The sequence below is a fragment of the Grus americana genome, chromosome 1, assembly GCF_028858705.1.
Source record: "Grus americana isolate bGruAme1 chromosome 1, bGruAme1.mat, whole genome shotgun sequence".
Lineage (NCBI taxonomy): Eukaryota > Metazoa > Chordata > Aves > Gruiformes > Gruidae > Grus > Grus americana.
The window spans coordinates 123,409,476-123,428,624 of NC_072852.1; the positions used below are offsets into that span (position 1 = coordinate 123,409,476).

General features: G+C 43.3%; 1 protein-coding gene across 3 annotated transcripts in view; it reads left to right on the forward strand.

Moving 5' to 3' along the window:
- The first annotated feature begins 468 nt into the window (after nt 1–468).
- EFHC2 (EF-hand domain containing 2) overlaps nt 469–19,149 on the forward strand; it is a 66,952-nt gene continuing 48,271 nt past the window's right edge. The window contains exons 1-3 of one of the 3 annotated variants that reach the window (XM_054816430.1): nt 469–563; nt 11,977–12,165; nt 16,486–16,636. In XM_054816430.1, the coding sequence (XP_054672405.1) occupies nt 522–563; nt 11,977–12,165; nt 16,486–16,636 (382 nt within the window). In that variant the 5' untranslated portion in view covers nt 469–521. Of the gene's footprint in view, nt 564–11,976; nt 12,166–15,153; nt 15,947–16,485; nt 16,637–19,149 lie in introns of those variants that run through there. The other 2 variants (XM_054816444.1, XM_054816438.1) reach the window with 2 other exon arrangements.

The following is a 19,149-nucleotide window of genomic DNA, read 5'->3' on the forward strand; positions in this document are numbered from 1 at the left end:
GGAAACCCTGCTCAGAGTGCTGCACCCGGCAGGTGGGAGGGAGAGGAGGACTACACAAGGCTTTGGCTCTGAGGTAAATTTTGAAATTTGCGAAGAAGCTGGCAATGAATTCTGAAAAAGTAAATAAATGGATTCGTATTCAGTTCTATTTCGGTCCCCAAGGCCGCAAACCCCGACTCGCTCCCCCCCCGCCCCGCTGTGGGCCCGCGGGGCGCCTGAGGACGAAGGCCAGGGCCTGCCTCCCTCGCCGCCACCGGGAGACCACCCGGCACCGCCCGGGCGGGCTATAACACCGGGGGAACGGGCGCCGGGGCCGGAGGGAGCGGGAAGGGCTCTGCCCGTGGAGCCTCGCAGCCCCAGGCCCAGCGGCTGCGCACCCCCACCCAGCCCTCGCCTGCCGCCGCGGGGCTCCGCTCCGCTCGGCTCCACCGCCCTTCGCCCCGCCCACCGTGACGTCATCGGGCGGTCTCCAGGCAACGGCGCCCCCAGCGGCGCGGGGCTGTCGGCGGGTCGGGGCGGCCATGGCGCTGCCGCTCCTGCCCGGGGCCTCCCGCGACCGGAACGTGAGTGACAGCGGAGGGGACACCCCTATCCCTCCCCTCCCCTGCCCCCGGTGCCGGGGCTGCCGTGGGAGCGGCGTCGGCGTCGGTTGGCCCGACCGCCCCCCTCAGGCCAGGCCAGGCCAGGCCAGGCCAGGCCGGGGGGTGGCGCGGCCGCCACACGGCGGGCGCCGGTAGCGCTCCGCCAGCCTGAGGGGGGACGAGGGCGGAATAAGATGCGTTTTGCCTGTCGGTGGCGCCGGCAGGAGGGGGTGAGGCGCAGGTGCTCCCTTCGGAGTCGAGCCCAGGGGTGGCGAGGAAGCGCCGGTGCCACGGCGAGGCCGTTTCCCCCCCTCTTCTTACCCGGCAGTGGAAAGCGAGATGCGATTAGGTGTACAAACCTCCTCCGGTTTCACCTTGAGAGGCCGGGACTGAGGGATCTGGCAGCTGCTGTGGGACAGTCTGAGCTCTTGTTGTGCCTCTAACAAAGCAAAATGGGGAGAGGCAGATACCCTCTAAATAAACCAAAACGTCTTTGCAGAGGTGTGTGTGTGTGGGAAATGCTAGGGATGCTAATGTGGTTTTTCAGAGTTGCCAGTACTTTTAAATATCGATGGCAGTCTGTGAATATATAAGATGGTATTTTTATCATGAGCTACAATAGCAAACAAAAGAGAAGTCTGCCATCACGACTTCAAGCTTGTTCTTCAAGGATAGCTAGACATTTGCTGAATACAATCTGTACTGTGAAATGTGCAGGAGGTAAGGAAGGGTTCAGGCATGGCACTGTAGCTGGTGCCTTCAGGAGGCAGATGAAACAGCGTATACATTCTTAATAACGTTAAAATATCTGGAAGGGAATCTATTGTTTTTACACTATGAATGTGTTGTGGCCGTTAGAGCCCTTGTTTTTGCAGCCTGACTGCTGGGATGCTTTGCTAGCTCCTTAGTCTGGTCCACCCTATGAAGGAGGGTGTAGAAGGTGATGATGTAGTTCCAGGACAATTTCCAAATGATGTATAAAGACACGTGTATTAATGCCATTGATACCATAAGCATCAGTACCACTTCAGTATGAGACTTCTCCATGCTGTTAGCATATCTGGAGTCCACTTTATGAGCTATGAATCAGTTTGCATTAAGCACAGTCCAGTGTAAAACCTCTGGCAGCTCTCTAAAAAAACAAGAGAAGTAGAGGCAATAATAGCTGCCTAGGTGCTGGTACAGGGAACATCAAATTATGTAGAAATATGTGGACTCCCCAGCCTCACTTGGTGTGTCAGCATTGCACAGGTGTGTGCAAACACAGGACCTCTTGCAGGAGGAGCCCAGCTTAAAAGCACTGAGGATCTTTCAGGCAGCTTCTTCCCCACAAACAGCAGGCTGGATGCCATTATTTTAGAAGGAAGAAAAAGGGTCTGGTGGTGAATACTCAGTCTCTCTTGCTGAATTCAAATTTGTATTGTAAAGGGTTGTATATATAACACTTCGGGTAGCTGCTGAGTGGGCATATCAACAACGTTGAAATAGGTGTGTACCATTGGGATTTGCTAGGTGGACGCAGAATAGCTCAGCTCAATGTTATCTAGAACTTTATTGTTCTCCAAATTTCAATTTAACTTAATTGATAGAGATTATTGTTCTTGGAGTATGATGGAGTGAGTTGTCTCCAGAGCTCCATGGGAGGAGTGCAGAGGCTTTGTGATAGACATGGTGCCTCCTTTTTCAGAGAAGAGGCACAGTATTTAGCTTCACATCCTTGGGAAGAGTTAAATGTAGAGAATCATAGAACTATAGAATACCAGGTTGGAAGGGACCTCAAGGATCATCTGGTCCAACCTTTCTTGGTGAAAGCACGGTCTAGACAAGATGGCCCAGCATCCTGTCCAGCTGAATCTTAAAAGTGTCCAATGCTGGGGAATCCACCACTTCCCTGGGGAGATTATTCCAATGGCCAATTGTTCTCATTGTGAAAAATTTTTCTCTTGCGTCCAGTTGGAATCTCCCCAGGAGTAACTTGCACTCATTACCCCTCATCTTTTCCATGTGACTGCTTGTAAAAAGGGAGTCTCCATCTTCTTTGTAGTCACCCTTTAAATACCGAAACATGGTGATGAGGTCTCCCCTGGGCCGCCTTTTCTCAAGGCTGAGCAAACTCAGTACTCTCAGCCTTTCCTCATATGGCAGGCTTCCTGGTCCTTTGATCATCTCTATGGCCCTCCTCTGGACCCTCTCCAGCCTGTCCACATCTTTTTTGCATAGCGGGGACCAAAACTGAACACAGTATTCCAAGTGTGGCCTGACCAGCACTGAGTGGGATAATGACTTCATTATCTCTGCTGGTGATACCCTTGTTGATGCAACCCAGCATACTGTTGGCTTTCTTTGCCACTGCAGCACATGGTTCACTCATATTGAGCTTCTTGTCCACCAGGACCCCTAGGTCCCTTTCCACACAGCTGGTCTCCAGCCAGGTAGATCCCAGTCTGTGCTGCACTGTTGGATTATGTTTTCCCAGGTGCAAGACCTTACACTTGTCCTTGCTGAACTTCATAAGGTTCTTGTTAGCCCTATCAAGCGCACCTATCTTCTAGCCTATCAGGGTCTTCCTGCAGGGTGGCTTTCCCTTCTGAAGTCTCCACTTCCCCACTCAGTTTGCTATTGTTGGCAAACTTCATCAGGGTACACTTGATCCCATCATCCAGATCACTCAATGAAGATATTAAACAGTGCTAGGCCCAGTATCGATTCCTGGGGGACCCTGCTTGTGACAGGTTGCCAGTTTCAATAGGAGCAATTTACCACCAACCTCTGGGTGTTGTCTGTCAGCCAGTTCCCCACCCACCCCACGGTCTAGAACATAACGCACCAGTTTCTCTAGGTGGAGGCTGAGGGGAACCTTACTGAAAGCCTTGGAGAAATCCAGATAGACAATGTCGACTGTTCACCCCACATCAACTGAGCAGGTTACTTTGTGGCAGAAGGCAATCAGGTTTGTCAAGCACAGTTCACCCTTGGTGAATCCGTGCTGGCTTTTCCCAATCACGTTCTTCTTTTGACTTGTGATAGCCCCCAGGAGGATTTGTTCCATAACTTTCCCAGGGACTGAAGTAAGACTGATGGGCCTATAATATCCTATAATATCCTTTAATATAATATCTATAATATCCTTTAAGCCCTTATTGTAGATGGGGGTGACATTAGCCTTCTTCCAGTCTTCTGGGATGTCCCCCGATCTCCATGACCTCTCAAAGATTATGGAGAGCGGCCTCCTAGTGATGTCAGCCAGCTCTCTTAACACCCTTGGGTGGATATGGTCAGGGTCCATCAATTTGTAGGGGTCAGGTTCCTGTAACAGTTCACATACCAACTCTTCCTTCACTGACGGTGGGCCTGTGTTTCCATCAACCCGGATTTTTGTTCCCAAGACCTGGGTCCCAACAGTGCTGGTAAAGACAGAGGTGAAGAAGGTGTTGAGAACCTTTGCCTTTTCAGCGTGGTTGGTGACTAATTCACCTCTCCTGTTTAACAGCAGGCCAATATTTTTCTTCTGTTTCTGCTTGTTGTTTACGTACCTGAAAAACCCTTTCTTGTAGCTTTTGACATCTCTGGCCAATTTCAATTAGAGTTGAGCTTTTGCTTTTCTAACTGCATCTCTGCACACCCTAGCAATGCCCTTGTGTTTCTTGACAGGTATTCATCTTCTTTTCCATCTCTGGTATACTTCTCTTTTGGTTTTGAGCAGACTCAGAAGCTTGCAGTTAAACCAAGGGGGTCTCTTGCTCCACCTACTTCCCTTACCTTTAAAGAACATTGAACACTACGTGCTGAAGTACATATAGTGTGCTTATGTGTTATGAGAACTAAAGGTGTGAAAACCAAGTCACGATTGCGACAAGACAGCATTGTAAACCCAGGGTTATACCATTGTTAGGGCTTCAGATTGCTCTTCTTGTACAGTCCTTGAGATAGTGGAGTTAATACTGATAACTCACCCTTCTTGAAAATAATTTCTGATCTCTGCTTAGTTGTTGGCTATTAGATTTAATTTTATTTTCATTTGGTTCCACAAATGAGAGGCCAAGAAGAGCATATTTAAAGGCAAAAAAAAGTATCACTGCTATAGATAAATCGAAAAGGAAGAAAGTATTTTCACCTGTTAGTACTCTAAGCATTGCCATCAATGCCTCTTATTGCACAGAAACAACAGTAGCAAAGCATCCCCTGAAGAAAGATGAGCAAGGGACAGGGGACTACTATTGCTGTCAGCCCTTGGTTTATGATTATGGGTATTAATTCCACTCTTATCATTGTTCAAGCTAATGCTTGCGATCTTCTTTTCTCTGCCCCTAATGCTTCCACCGGCCTCATATATAGGCCCACAAAAGATAGTGGAAGAGGAGTACATATGTGTTTTGATTACCTTGGATGTGTTTAATAAGGTGGCTGGGCTGTCTCCAGAAAAACAGAGCTTTAAGATAGTTAGGGACATGGGGTCTAACTTCAGAGCAGCAGGGACTGCATTGGCAAATGGGAAGTAAGAAATCTTTTCGCAGCACTTAAGTGTCTGGATCTAAGAGCCACTGGCCCATGTGTTACCCCTCTGTTACGATTATTATTACTTTTAACTCACTGTACCAGGAACACTTACTTCCTCTCTAGCCAGGTGCAGAAACACTTCATCTCTGGCCGGGAGCAAGGGCAACGAGGCCAGGCAGCTCGCTGCCACCCTTTGTGCTGGCACAGTGAAGGGCAGCAGCCACTGCCTGGTTTTTACTATATTTCCCTCCCTCAACTGGTGCCACATTCAGCACCTTCCCCGAGAGCGCTGCTGCTGCTGTGGTCCTGCGTAGCTGAGACAAAATCTTGCTGCTCAGGCGTCACAGTTAATGAGACTGGAGGGAAACATAGGGTGGTGATACGCACTTTTAAAACAGCCAGAGTGGTTCCTACGGTAACGTAAGGTAATGTTTCCTTTGCGCTAAATGAAGAGCAAGGATGAAGGGGACAGGTATAGCACAAGCAGTGCCATGTTTGATGTTTGGTTTGATGGGGTGGAGAAGAATGACTGCTAGCAGAAGGCATCAGGAGCATAAATTACTGTCTACAAAGAGAGTAAAAGGAACCACCCCTATTTTTTCAAATCTCTTTAAAATCAAAATTACATTAGTTTGTGTACACACAAGTCCACCCATCAAATAAACCCCATTCACCTCCTTTAAAACTCCTGTTCCTTGAACGAAGTCCAAAGATAAGCTGCTCATCAGCAGTGCCTGTCACGTTCACATGTGGGCGATCAGGAGATCGAATGACAGAGCAGCCTGGTATTTTGACCAGATTAGCCCATCTCCTGCCCACTTGCAAAGGCCCTCTGTTCAGGGAGCTGGCTAACAGGCAGAAGTCAGACCTTTCCCTTTCGCAGAGGCTGGGGAGGCCAGAGTCTGTGCTGGGGGTGCTGCTGCCCCTTGGCAAGGCTGATGCTCCTCTGTCCTGACAGCCTTAGAGAAGTGCCTTGTCTGGTGGCAGTGGCAGGATGTGGTACTCACACATCATTTACTGTCCTGTTGCATTAAAGAGTTTACTCATTTCTTTATTTTCACAAACAGTAATTTTTGGGTTACCTGTTTGAAAAATTCGCTACCTGTTGCATACCCTTGAAAAGGGGAATTCTTAATTTCTTTTCTTTTGTTCTTGCCACTGAAACCAATGTTTAAGAGCTGAGGGGAGACCTAGATGCTGTAGCTTCTGTCTGCAGAGCCCAACTGATACTCAAACAGTGAGATATTCAGCTTTGTCTATACGAGTTATATGCGTGTTGCCTGTTTTTCAAGACAGAAGATCATGGATCTTGATAACCATATTTAATTCTGCATGTGGTGGAAATGTAGCATATAATAAGTTTACCCTGTTATTGCAGGAAAAAGTTTGTGCATTCAGAGTCTGGACTGTGTTAGGCATGACACTGGTTGCAGTGCAACGGCATCATTACTTTGTTAGTGTAACTGGTCTACCTCCCATTGTCCAAGGCAGCTGTCCCTTCTGATACCAGATTGATGTCCTTGCCTTATAGAGGACAGCATATTCATATGGGTCAGATATACAAGGTGCTAGCTGACCAGTGTATTTTCTTGCCTGAGGTTTGAAATCCCTCTCAGAGAGGGAATTCTGTGCAACAATTCTACATGGCATTTCTCAGAGAATCGGACAATGAGTTTATAGATCTCGGGGGGAAAATACATCCTTGAGAATATCAGTTTCTGTTGCAAACTTCAGTGGTGCAGCAGAAATTCCTCTTGTTTATTGCAGGAGCTTGGAATTACCCTCAACTGTGCTACTGTTGCTGTCTCTGTGTTTCCTGGCCTGAGTATTTTCTGCTGTTCTGTAATCATTGGTGCCAAAATGGAACATTAGTTTTTTTGGCAGAGCGATTACCAACCTCTTTATAAGTCTGCCTGCTGTGCCTTTTCTGCTTCTTTCCCTGCCCTTTCCTGAACCCCTTCCACTATCTCCTGCCCCTTGAGCCCAATCCCCCAGATCTCTCTCTGTTCACAACCGCCAAACCCAAATCTTCCTGTAGCTGCCGGTCAGGGTTGAATTTTGGACCCTTTACTTTGTATCCATCTGTTGTCTTCTCTCAGGCTGTACCAGCTCAGGTAGTAAGAGCAAGCTAAGAGAATCATAGAATAGTTTGGGTTGGAAGGGACCCTTAAAGGTCATCTAGTCCAACCCCCCTGCAGTGAGCAGGAACATCTTCAACTAGATCAGGTTGCTCAGAGCCTCGTCCAATGTGACCTTGAATGTTTCCAGGGATGGGGCATCCACCACCTCTCTGGGCAACCTGTTCCAGTATTTCACCACCCTCATTGTAAAAAAGTTCTTCCTTATATCTAGTCTGAATCTACCCTCTTTTGGTTTAAAACTGTTACCCCTTGTTCTGCCGCAACAGGCCCTGCTAAAAAGTCTGTCCCCATCTTTCTCATAAGGCCCCTTTCAGGTACTAGAAGGCTGCTATGTGGTCTCTCTGGAGCCTTCTCCTCTCCAGGCTGAACAACCCCATCTGTCTCAGCCTTTCCTCATAGGAGAGGTGCTCCAGCCCTCTGATCATTTTTGTGGCCCTCCGCTGGACCCGCTCCAACAGCTGCATATCTTTCCTGTATTGATCTAGGCTGTTCGTGATGATGCACTTTGTTCTGGGATGTGTGAGAGGGGCACCACAGTTTCGGGGAACAATGTCTTAAGGTAATCCTTTTACAGTACCACTTAACCTCTGAACATACTGAAACCTCTGCAGCAAGCTGGGGATGATAAAAGATTTGAAAATCGGTAGCTGAAATATGGCTTTTCACTAAGCAGTGAGTGCTAACTTTGTGAGAGATGCTACTTATAAGGATTGCAGGAATTTCTGCTGTTTGTCTCATCTCTGGTGGTGACCTGCGCTTTCCACAGAGCAGGGGATCACATGAATTTGACTGGCACAGTGTGCAGCATTTACATTTATTTCTATTACTTAGCTGAAGCAACCAGTAGACTGTATCAGCAGCCTGGAGTAGTTCAGAAATGCCACAGTTCATCCTGAAACAGGATTTGAGCAGGACCTCCACAGTGCAGCTGCTGTTCTTAAGGTGGGAATTAAAAATGGATATGGGGAAGAGAACAGGACTGCTACCAGCGGCTTCTGCCATAACTCCCTGTGGGACTTGGTTAAAACCACATAGCTCCTGAGACTCTGTGTCACAGGGCTCCCTCATCACTCCAGCTGCTGTCGTGAGAGATTTCCAGTTGTGTATGGTTTGGCTGAAACGTGCAGCTCCCTGATGAGTTTGCTGTGACTGTACCAGAGTATAATAGAGCAAGATGGAGAGTGCACAAGGCAGTGTTCCCCAAGGACTGCAGTGGCTGAGTTTGCAAAGCCAGTAGCTGCAGTCAGAGAATCCTGACCTTTGCATTAGTCACTATTGAATGTATCCTCAATATTTATTTCAGGCTCATCGCACAGAAAAAGGCCAGCTTTGTTCAGCAGATCTACAGCCTGCTCAGTTTAGCTGCATTAGCACAGCAGACACAGCAAAGCTCTTTCCCTGCACTCTCACAGATTTCTTTTAGAAGTCATTTAATATTACTGTGGAGGTAACATGATGTTCTGTCACTATTTTAGGCTGGATGTGGTCTGAGTTCATTAGCTGAAGTTTCCCAAATGTCTTTTTTCTCTTTTGTTATTTTCAATTATAATTACTCTTTTTCTTAAACTGTTTGGTTTTTTTTTTTTTTTTAAGAAATAACTGTACAGACCTTTAGAAGAGATTATTTTGCATATGGTTTTAGGTGCTTTTCATGGAGAAGGGACTTATAAGTAATTCTATGATTAGGAATCTAACATAGTCTTTCTGTTGAAGCCTAAAAAGTTACAAGAATGCCACAAAAGATTCTTAACAGAATTGCAGCTGTTGGGCTGTGTATTTTTCATACCAAATTGTGAATGATGTTTCAATTTCACCCCTAAACTCTGGAAAATTTCCAGCAGGACCAAACCTGGATTACTTTGATAAACACTTTGCCACACTGTAGCTGGCCAAAACCCAGAAACAGATGAATAACAAATGCTTCGAGAAGAAGCTTTGAGGACATGAAAAGTTTTCCTTTGCTCAGGAAAACTGCCACCCTCGCTGTGCTTTGATAACTATGCTTTTCTCCCTAACTCATGCTTTCGTAATATGGGGAAAATAATTAAATACTTGCTGTGCCACAAAGTGGATCTGTTCTGTAGCACCTTCAGTATAAATCAGATGTTTCTGCCTAGAAATTTCCCTTTCAAAACTCAGCTTGACTGTAGTTATTCCATATTTGAACTGATAAATGCAGAAAGCTCCCTCCCATTCTGACTTCTCCCTAGTTCTTTTATCAGTTTACCGAGGAGCAAAACTATTAAAATAAGAAGGAGAAGAAGAAAGGGCAGCTCAGTAGTGCCCAGAGGAGCTGGAGAAAACCATCCCAAGTGCAGATGTGTTACAAAGTGGGTGCCAAACCCTGTCAGTGTCTGTTCCAGAGTTCTGTACCAAGAGAGCACCTGTGTTCGCTTCTTCAGGGAAGAGTGGGATGACCACATGAAGATCTGCTCCTAATGCCTAAATGTCAGTGCTTACACTGTGCACCGAAGCATGACATTTTGTATTTTATTTTGGGCATTATTCCTGCAAATATGCAGCTCTTTTTAAAATTTTGTTAAATTCCTGGCTTGAACAATGCTGTGTGGCAGGGGGGCCCATGGGCTAACTAGTTGTTACATAAACAAGTATTTCCTTTTGTTGATTTTATCTTTTATTCAGTAACCCATGTTTGTGAGTTGTAAACATATGGTTCAGGAGTACTTCTTATTTTCCTTTGTATTATTCTTTAAACTATGACACTTGTCTTGTGCCCTTTTATTCACCTCTTTTAAATATCTTGTTTGGGGAAATGCTTCCATACTCCAAATCGTTACTGTCTCCAGTATATGAACCTTATCTTATTTGGCAATGACTATTTCAAAGGGTGCTGGCTAGCCCAGCTGTTGTTAACCTAAGCAAGGTATGGCCATTGATTATGGTATTGAAATAATAATTTGTAAAAATAGTAATTTATTATTTTCCATACCACTGTCCTTGCAAAAGGACACAAGTGGTATGCAAAAGAATTTTAAGCAAAGGTTAAGCTATGGTAGGGATTGAGCTGTTCATGTCAAGGGCAGCTCTCTGTCCTGTCATTGGATTTAGAGCACTGCAAGGCAGGTGAACAGTTCAGATTGTAACTTTCAGTGTGCAGTAGTTTGTATACATGAGCGTTGAATGCTGTGAGCCATGAGGTAGGTTAGCTGCCTTTCAGATTCCTCACTCTCTTTCATATTGACAGAATGAAATAACTATTTGGTTACTTTCAGGTTTTGCTGCTTCACTCTTGCACTTGTTCCCAGAAGTGTGATGTTGAGCGTGTTACGTTATCTTGGAGCACTTGAATGTTGCCATGATGAAGAACAAAGATCTGTTCCTTTTTTTGTTGTTTTTCTTGGCGATTTTTGATTCCTGATAGTAACCTAGAGCTGTCTATACCTTTTGAGGGAGTACTGGTTTAAATATCTATGTGTATGATAATTAGCATTGCTCAGTCTACCAAATGAGAGGCAATTTTGACCCTCTGCTGCTTTGCCAACATACCTGCTCTGGTGCTACTATGAAAATTTTGCTGCCCAGACTTTTCTTCTACCCAGGGCCTTCTCTGTGCTCACCCGTAACATCAGTTCCTCCCCTTTCAGCCTCATCTTTTCCCATGTTCACCCAGTCGCAGGCCAAGGGAGGACACAGCTGTAGTAGTCTCCATCTCCCCTTACTAGGTGTGCCGGGGTGCAATTACCCAGTGCCCCTTCTCTGCTTTCCCAGACAAAGTGTTTCGAGGATTTGAGAGGGTGAGCAAGGGAGGAATAGCAGAGCGAGAGCAGCTAACGAGTCAGAACTGCTGCTCATGGGAAGGAGGGTTAGTGGAGCTTTCTGTCGGCTTTTCCTATTTCCCTGTCCTCTCATGGGAGACTGATGTGTAGGGTCATTGGGGGATTGCTGCCTGAGTGCAGCTCACACTGGCTGCCTCCGTTCGAGGGAACTGGCCAGCAGAGCAGGCAGCTCATTAGGAGGGACATTCTCACAGGCAGGACTGATATTCATGTGAGGCCAGAGGCTTTTCTGCATCACTTCAAGACTGGCTCCAGCCCCAGCCAAGAAATGCAAGTAGGCAAGATGGGTTTCTTTGCAGTTGGTTGTGCATATTTTTTTAAGCACTCCATCCTTAATTGCCTGAAAAAATAGTAATAATATAAAGAATTCACTACAGAGACCTTCTTTTGGAATAAGCCCAGATGGAATGAATATTCTGTCTTGATTCAGATCCAACCTCCCAAATTTCAAGTGTATTCACCAGTACACAGCTATTTATTTTGCACTAGGGGATGCAAGCGTAAATAAGATCTTTGACATACGTAATGAGAGCAGGCTGTTCTCTGGGTACTCCTGAACCATTTGCATTTGTCCTCTGGAGATCTATGGAAAAGGCTTTTCCCCTCTACCTTTTGGAACGGTTCTCATTGGTGACTTGCTTCTTTCTACCACATGCCTTAATCCTTGTTGCAGGGAAGGAGGAGGGGGGGTAACGGCCAGTATCATCCTGTCTCTCAGCTGGGGTAAATTACTGGAATATTTTTTCATTTTTGTCTATAAGGCTGGCAAATTGACCAATGAAATGTATCACTTCACTTGCAGCATTCCAGTTGTTACAGGTTTTTAGATTCTGTATCAAAAGTAATTATAGAGAAACTTTTCCATGACTAATCCCCCTTGCCTAGATAGTTAACTCTTATGGATTTAAGAACAAACACACAGATTTTTTTTTCTCTCTTTTTCTTCCAAACTTTTGACAGATAGGGAAAGAAAAGTTCCACAAGTCACAGCACTGGGGTTACTGCAATAATGTTGCTATGCTGGTTGCAGAAGATAAACCTGGAATAGGAGGTGAACCATTACCTGGTCAGAAGCTGAAACCTAAATACAGTGTGTTTCCTGAAGGCATGGGAAGTGATGCTCCTGCTTGGGTAGCATTTGACAAGCAGGTATGTAGAAATCTGTATTTTTTTCTTTTAATAGCTCCAATATGACAAAGACAGTATAAAGGTGAAATTCAATTAGTCAAATACTTCAGAAGGTTATTTTGTGCATGCAAAAAAAAGCCCCTAGATAGACAAAAAGAGCGGTAACTATTTTTCCATCATATCAGACAATTAATACAAATAATATTGGACAATTAATATAAAGGTATGTCATGCCATACTGCAACATATAAAAATATTTCTATATGGGAGTACTCCTCCTAAGAAAAATAAGGGAGTGGTTGATATATTTCTTTTTAGTGAAAATAGTGACAATAAAGGAATTATTTGGCAACCTGATAAGAATGAATGTAAGGTAGGCCCCAGTCCAGGAGAAAATGTGGATGGGCACTCAGGAACTATTAACCACCGTGGAGTGCTATAGGCTCTTGTTGACTTTTGTGTGGTCTGTTCATGTGTAATATAGGTAGATTGTGTCCATTATAGACACAGGAATTTAAAATTAATATTTTTTTTATTTTGTAAGAGTATAGTGACACCTTTAAAGTTAGAGAGTTATCCAATAGCTGTAATCTGTGATGATATGAATTTTGTAGCACACTGTCATTACTTTCCATGTTTAAATTTACATTAAATTCTGCTTAACGATGTTTTATTTCTAAAACCAAAAAGCCTACAATCGGAGAAGAAAAATGATCCAGAAAAAGAAATCATTCAGTAGATCGTAGAAATGTTGCATGACTAAATGATTATGGTATTTAAATGTTGGGAAGAATGGCTAAAATCTCATAATTTTTGCTTTAAAAGAAAAACCGTGCAGGTAATTGCAGTACAATTACACATTCGTCTCTTTGGCAGACCAGAACTACTACAAGAAAATGTGAGGCTTGAACAGATACACGTGACTTCGGTTAGCATTACCTCAGAAGTCCTTAGTACTGCTCACATACTTTTCGGCAATGTGCTCAAGTATGAGTTGGCCTAATGTGCCAAAGTGTTAAGGCTTTAGCCAGTCCTGCACTTTCTTTGTCTGCACTCTTCTTTCAACAAGGAGGTGTGGATTGGCTTCTCAGGGCCATGTGTAAGTTGGCAGGACTTGGACCCAAGTTTATGCCGTAAAGGGGTTTGGTGGGATGCAGTGTGGACCTGCCACTGAACACGGCTGTTGAGATGAACTAGCTAGCCTGTCTACATTCCTTCTCCAAGCAGTGTGTTCGTCCACAGGGCAATACAGGGCAGGAGTTTGCAGGTTCAGAATTGGCCTCTGGAGGGCTCATGTGTTTGTATTAATCGCAGTTAAAAAGGTACTACTACCCAACTAATTTAGCTTCCCCAGTTAGGAGCCTAGAATGTAGCTGTGTCCTCCAGTGCTGCAGTTTGTGACTCAGCAAAATGGACTACATGAAAAATGGTTTGAGTAGGTGTTTATCTTTTAAAATGTAGTCTACTTTCGTACCATTTTTCTTTGGTTTCTAACTTTCAGCAATACCACAGTAGTTGGAGGAAGGACAGAGATAAAACTTCGTTATTAAGCAGGTTAAGAAATAGTTTTTGCAATTTCATATGCCTAATAGGAAGCAAGTGTAAATTTAATTTCTTCTACGATTAAGTACACACACAAGGCCTCCTGGGCTTGAAATGATGTTTGTAATTTGACTGCCACAGGTGCCAGGGAAACCTTGCGCCAACTTTACAAAATGCTGCAGAGTTTATTCAGTATTTGTTACTTCTGGTTTTCATACGTAACATTTAATTTTTTAAAGAGTGGGATGGGAACTTTGCACACTGCAATATACTACAGATGAGACATGAGTTAGGAAGTGTTACATTTCAAGTATTTTTAAAATTAACTTTGCTTTAAAATGAAAACTAAGTTATCTATCTTTTCTCTTCCTTCCCCTCCTCACCCTTCCTGAATCATCTGTTTTGATCTGCAAAATTGCAGTTGGCTGCTTCATATATTTCATACACTAGCATGTTGATAAGGGTATAAAGAGAATAAAGGTGTAAGTGCAAAAGAACTTGCACAAACTCCTTGAATGGAGTAAACCAGGACATAGGTGTATGCTCAGTGAAAGAAATAAATACAGTGTATTTAGGACCTGATTGTGCTTGGAGATCTATGCAAAAAGACCATTTCGCCTGGCTGGTGTCTCACAAGGCAACCATTCTCGGAAAAGATCATTGACAAAATTAAGAGCAATTAGTAATCAAATAGGGCACTTGAACAATATGTTTGTCAAATGACTATACTCTAGTGGGACTAGCAGAATAGAGAGAAGAGGGTACAGCATCTGAGGAAGTTTCCAATGGTTGCATGGCTTGTCAGCAGCTGGGCAAGGAATGAAATTCAGCTCCTTGTCAGCTGAACCCCAGGATGTTCAGACTGGGATATAATGGTTCCACCATAATACCTTTTAAGTTCCCTGGAGTATTCAAGAGATTTACACAGGGCTCCTGGTCCTTCCAGAATAGTAGCTGGGGGCTAGGAAGGATACCTTGGTCACCAAAAATGGCACTATACACCACAGTTTAGACAAATGGAAGGAAGAAGAGATGTTAAAGGACAATAGAGTTGTTTGTGTTGGCTCTGTTGTATGTCAGATGTTTTGTCCAGTGTTTTTGTGTTTGATACGTGAAACAGTGAAATCCACAGTTAAAAATTGCATGTGGCCAGAATGAACTTTTATTTATTTTCTACTATTTTGTCTGTGGATTGTTCAGAAGCTTGCATGTTGTACTACTTAAACAAACCATAACTTATAGTGTCTAGATTCTTTTGTGTGAAGATTTAATGCCATCAGGTTTAACAGGTAACAGTTATGTCATTTGATTATAATTTCAATTTTATTTCTGTAATGGTGGCGGGTCACAGTGCGGGAGAGAGGATGCCAAAAATATATCTGTCATATTGTTTGATGCATGCTGAAAGTCAGTGGGATCTTAGCCTTTGAAATAGTTTGTCGAAACAGAGTTTTTCTTATCTTGCAGTTACCTTGCCTGAGAGAAGGAAGAGTGGCCTGTTGAGAAGTGTGACTAGGACACAGGATAGCTGTTCTTGTGTGCTCCTGAGCAAGCTGCTAGCTCTGTCTCCCCAGATGTAGAAAAAGAGGTTGTGTTTGTCTATTAGGGTGTTTTAAACTCGCTGTCGTTAGTATTCATGGAAGTACTCTGAGGTTCTCAAAGACGTGCTAAAGGAATACAGACTATTAACCGGTTGGTTCAGTGTCATACAGGGATCTTGGCTAGCTCACTAGATTTCAAGCATTTTCAAGCCATAGTCTGCCAGATGCTCATTGAAACATAGGGAACAGCTAGGCTGTCTTTTTTCAATGCCTCAGTTTGTCTAATTAATCAGGAATAAAGGTAATTGAATATACTAAATAGAATAATTGCAAAAAATGATGTATGGATTAGCACTGATTTGACCCAAATGTGTTGGGAGGGCAGGATGGAAACCTTGTTTTAACTATTGCCTCCTTCCACATACATATGACAGCAAGCATCCTGGTAGATAATACACTACTAAATAGATACTTCTTGCACATTCCCTTAAAATCGATCTTGGTGATTAAACACCATAAATGATACCAAGAAGTGCAAAATTGTGTAATGGTTTGCCGAATTTGAGTTGGGATCTCCAGACGTAAAGGCCACTGTAGTAAACCACTGAGCACCTCACCTATGAAGGCTTTTTTTCTTGCATTAATGCTATTGCAAGAGACCATGAAGACCAGTTGGTATACTCTCAGAGCTTTCCCCACTCGCCGAATTGCAGAACCAGGTAAGTTTTGAAATGCCAATATTGCATAGCTCTAAATGACTCCTGAAAAACGTCATTGCTCTCTGATAGTCTTCAGTATCATTCATCAGACAGCTTGCAGGATCTGCTTAAAAAGAACTCACCTTTCCACTTACCTCAATGGTAAAGCCATTACTGTCATAATGCACTTTATTTTCCAGCAATTCATTGAATAGAAGTCTAAAATTTGCTTCAGGACCTAGGTAGCTCATTGTGTTATCAAAAGTGCTTTGTTCAGAAGATTTTCCGAGCAGCCTGCTGATAGTTTTATATTTGATTTATATCTTTACTTTAGAGTTCCATCTCTGCTTAGATGTTGTGATAATAAAAATGCCAAGCAAAGAATTTTAAATTTATGTGATTTAATGTGGATTTCTATTCTTACATTTCTGAGAAATAAATCTACCTCCTGAAATCCATACATTTAGTTACTTATAATCTATACAAGTTTATTTTATTGACATAATTTGCAAAAGCATTGAAGATTTTGCTGCTTTGTATTTATTTATTGTTTTTAATAGGTATTGTCTTTTGATGCCTATTTTGAGGAAGAAGTGCCTGACAAAAATCAAGAGCTATATAGAATCAGACATTGTAAAATATACTTCTACCTTGAAGATGATACAATTCAAGTGATTGAACCCCAAGTGAAAAATAGTGGCATAACTCAAGGTACCTATTTTTAACAGCACTCTTTTTTTTTTTTTCCTCTCTTTATATCTTTCTTCAGTACAGTCGTGGTCCAATCTAATGGATGCATAACATGACTTCTTATAGTTAAAATGGGCTGTAAGTGAACAGCTGTAATTGCCTTTTCTTGTTATGGATCATAATGCAAACTTTTTTACTGTCTTAGTTTCTGAAGATGTAGGTTTTATAAGGCAAAATCCCCTCCTTCACTCACACATACAATTTTTTTTATCTAATATAGCTGTTTGAAATCATGTGATAGCGGGTCTATTGTCAGTGTCGTGTCACTTCTGCAAAACCAATTTGTGTTCTAGAACTCCATTCCTGAGCCTGGTGCCTCCCATCTTGGCACTGACAGTAAGCTCTCTAGCTGCAGCTCCATAGTTGTTCATTAGCTGTTGCAGCATCTCTGCCATTGCTGAAGGAGAGCGCCTTTTGTGCCTCTGGCTGCTGGTGGTTTTATGATTGAAGTACCCTTGGCACAGTAATTTTTCTTTGATGCCTCTAAGTTAAGAAGCTGCCTTGCCTCAGTGTCACATCACTGCACTTGGGCTGGCCTGAGGACTTTGGGAGGGGGGTTAACTGAGCTGATTTACTGGAGTATTAATGGTCTTAGTTTACATTAAGAAAATGTGATCTAGCGGTCAACATCCTGTTGCAGAAGGGGAGCACAGCTGCTGCTTCTTGGTGTTTATGGGTCACTGCCAGAATTAAAGTTTTCAAGGGATGTAGTCCAGATAAGCAGGATGTCTTGGGATGAGTATCTTGGCATGACTGCACCTCCCAATCCCCAAAGATATTTTGTACATTCTGGTGGATCTTAGCACAGCAGTTTTCAAAAATAAGTTAACTATTTAACTACTGTATTCTTTTCCAAGATAAACAGATGCTATCAATTTCTCTGTCTACAAAGTAGGGTAATATTTAAAAGGTGTTATGTGCATCATTACTGTTAGACCTGGGATAAAATTACCTGGGAATCTTTTCTTAAACCAGTACATCAGGCCATGCTCTCTCTAAGTTGAGTAGCTCTTCTTGCCAGACATCTTGTTGGCTCTTCAGCAGGAACTGATTTTGAATTCAGACAAACCTCATCCTACTCCTATCTGGCCAAATGCTTTTTCAAGACCTGAAGAAAAGCATGTTGGATCTCTTCTCCTGGGAACTTAGAAGTCACTTACCCTCTCCCTGCACTCATATGTGTGAGGCTGGAGACATCATTTGGCTTAGGTTTTCCTTGACTTGTGTGTCACAGGAGTGGGAGCAGCTGTTTCTGGATTTCGTGGCTTAGAAGAAATGACCATTGACAAAGGAAATACAGTTAACCTGTGAGGCAGAGGGGATGTCTTTGAAAGGGAAGGTGGAAGCCAGGTTCATTAGAGCAGGATAATGCAAATTCAAAGGTCATTTTCATTGTCTTTGTAGTATGGGTTGTGCAGGCTGCTCCTTCAGGCCTGACGTTCCTGGCAGTCTAGTCATGATCCTGTGGTGACAGGAAGGCTACAATTTCCCCCTAGTTCCTTGGTCGTATCTTGTGTTAATGGTTGTTGGAGTCACCTTTGGTACTGGATCTTAAAGTAACTGAATAGTATTAAAGAAAACAAGAATTCTCTCAGTCTTCCATGCAAGGGTGTTTTGAGGACCTCTACAGATTTGTATGAGTACTTTATGTGGGATAAATGAGTATACACAACGTATTAAAAAGATGGGTTAAAAAGAAATGTTCCAGGATCTCAAAAGTGCACTTTATTTGTTGCTGGTACCTGGGCTGGTAAGGAAGCTCTGTATATTGATTGTGTTTAGGCAGGGGTACTGTAGACTGAAAGGCCCAAGGAGTATTTGGGATGTGTTTAGGCTTCACAGTTGATGAGATGATCTGGAGCCTATACTTTATCATAAACATCTACATAAATATTCTTATTATTCTATGATGCAGAGGGGAAAAGGTGGTGGAGATGCCTATCAGAGGATTCTTTACTCACATGTATTTGGGCATTGACTTCATGCTCCATAACTGAAGAACAACCACAAACTTGTTACATTAATGGCACTAAACAGTTGTTGTTGGATATATGCAAGAGCAGTGTTTCTTAAAAGGGAATCTCAAACTATTAGCTGCTAGTCGTACTCCATTTTCAATTAAAAATTGGCCTGTTGCCTCTTTTATTATAATTATATCTATCTATCTATCTATATCTCTATCTATCTTATATTATTCAAATTCCCTGTCCAGACTGGGAATTTGTAAGCCAGAGAACAACAGAAGTGTGACTGTCTGCATTGTGAAGCTGACAAACTGAAGCACAAAGGAATGAAAACCTTGCCCATGATCATGCAGAAAAGGTTGTAACAGGATGAGGAACTGAACCGGACTGAAGTTCAGGATCTTAACCATAATGCCGTCCTCTGTACATCTGCTGAAATACAACATTTCAGTTAATTAAAATGCCAGGGACTTATAGAGGAGAGTTCAACTGCAGAAGAGCTTGGGTTGT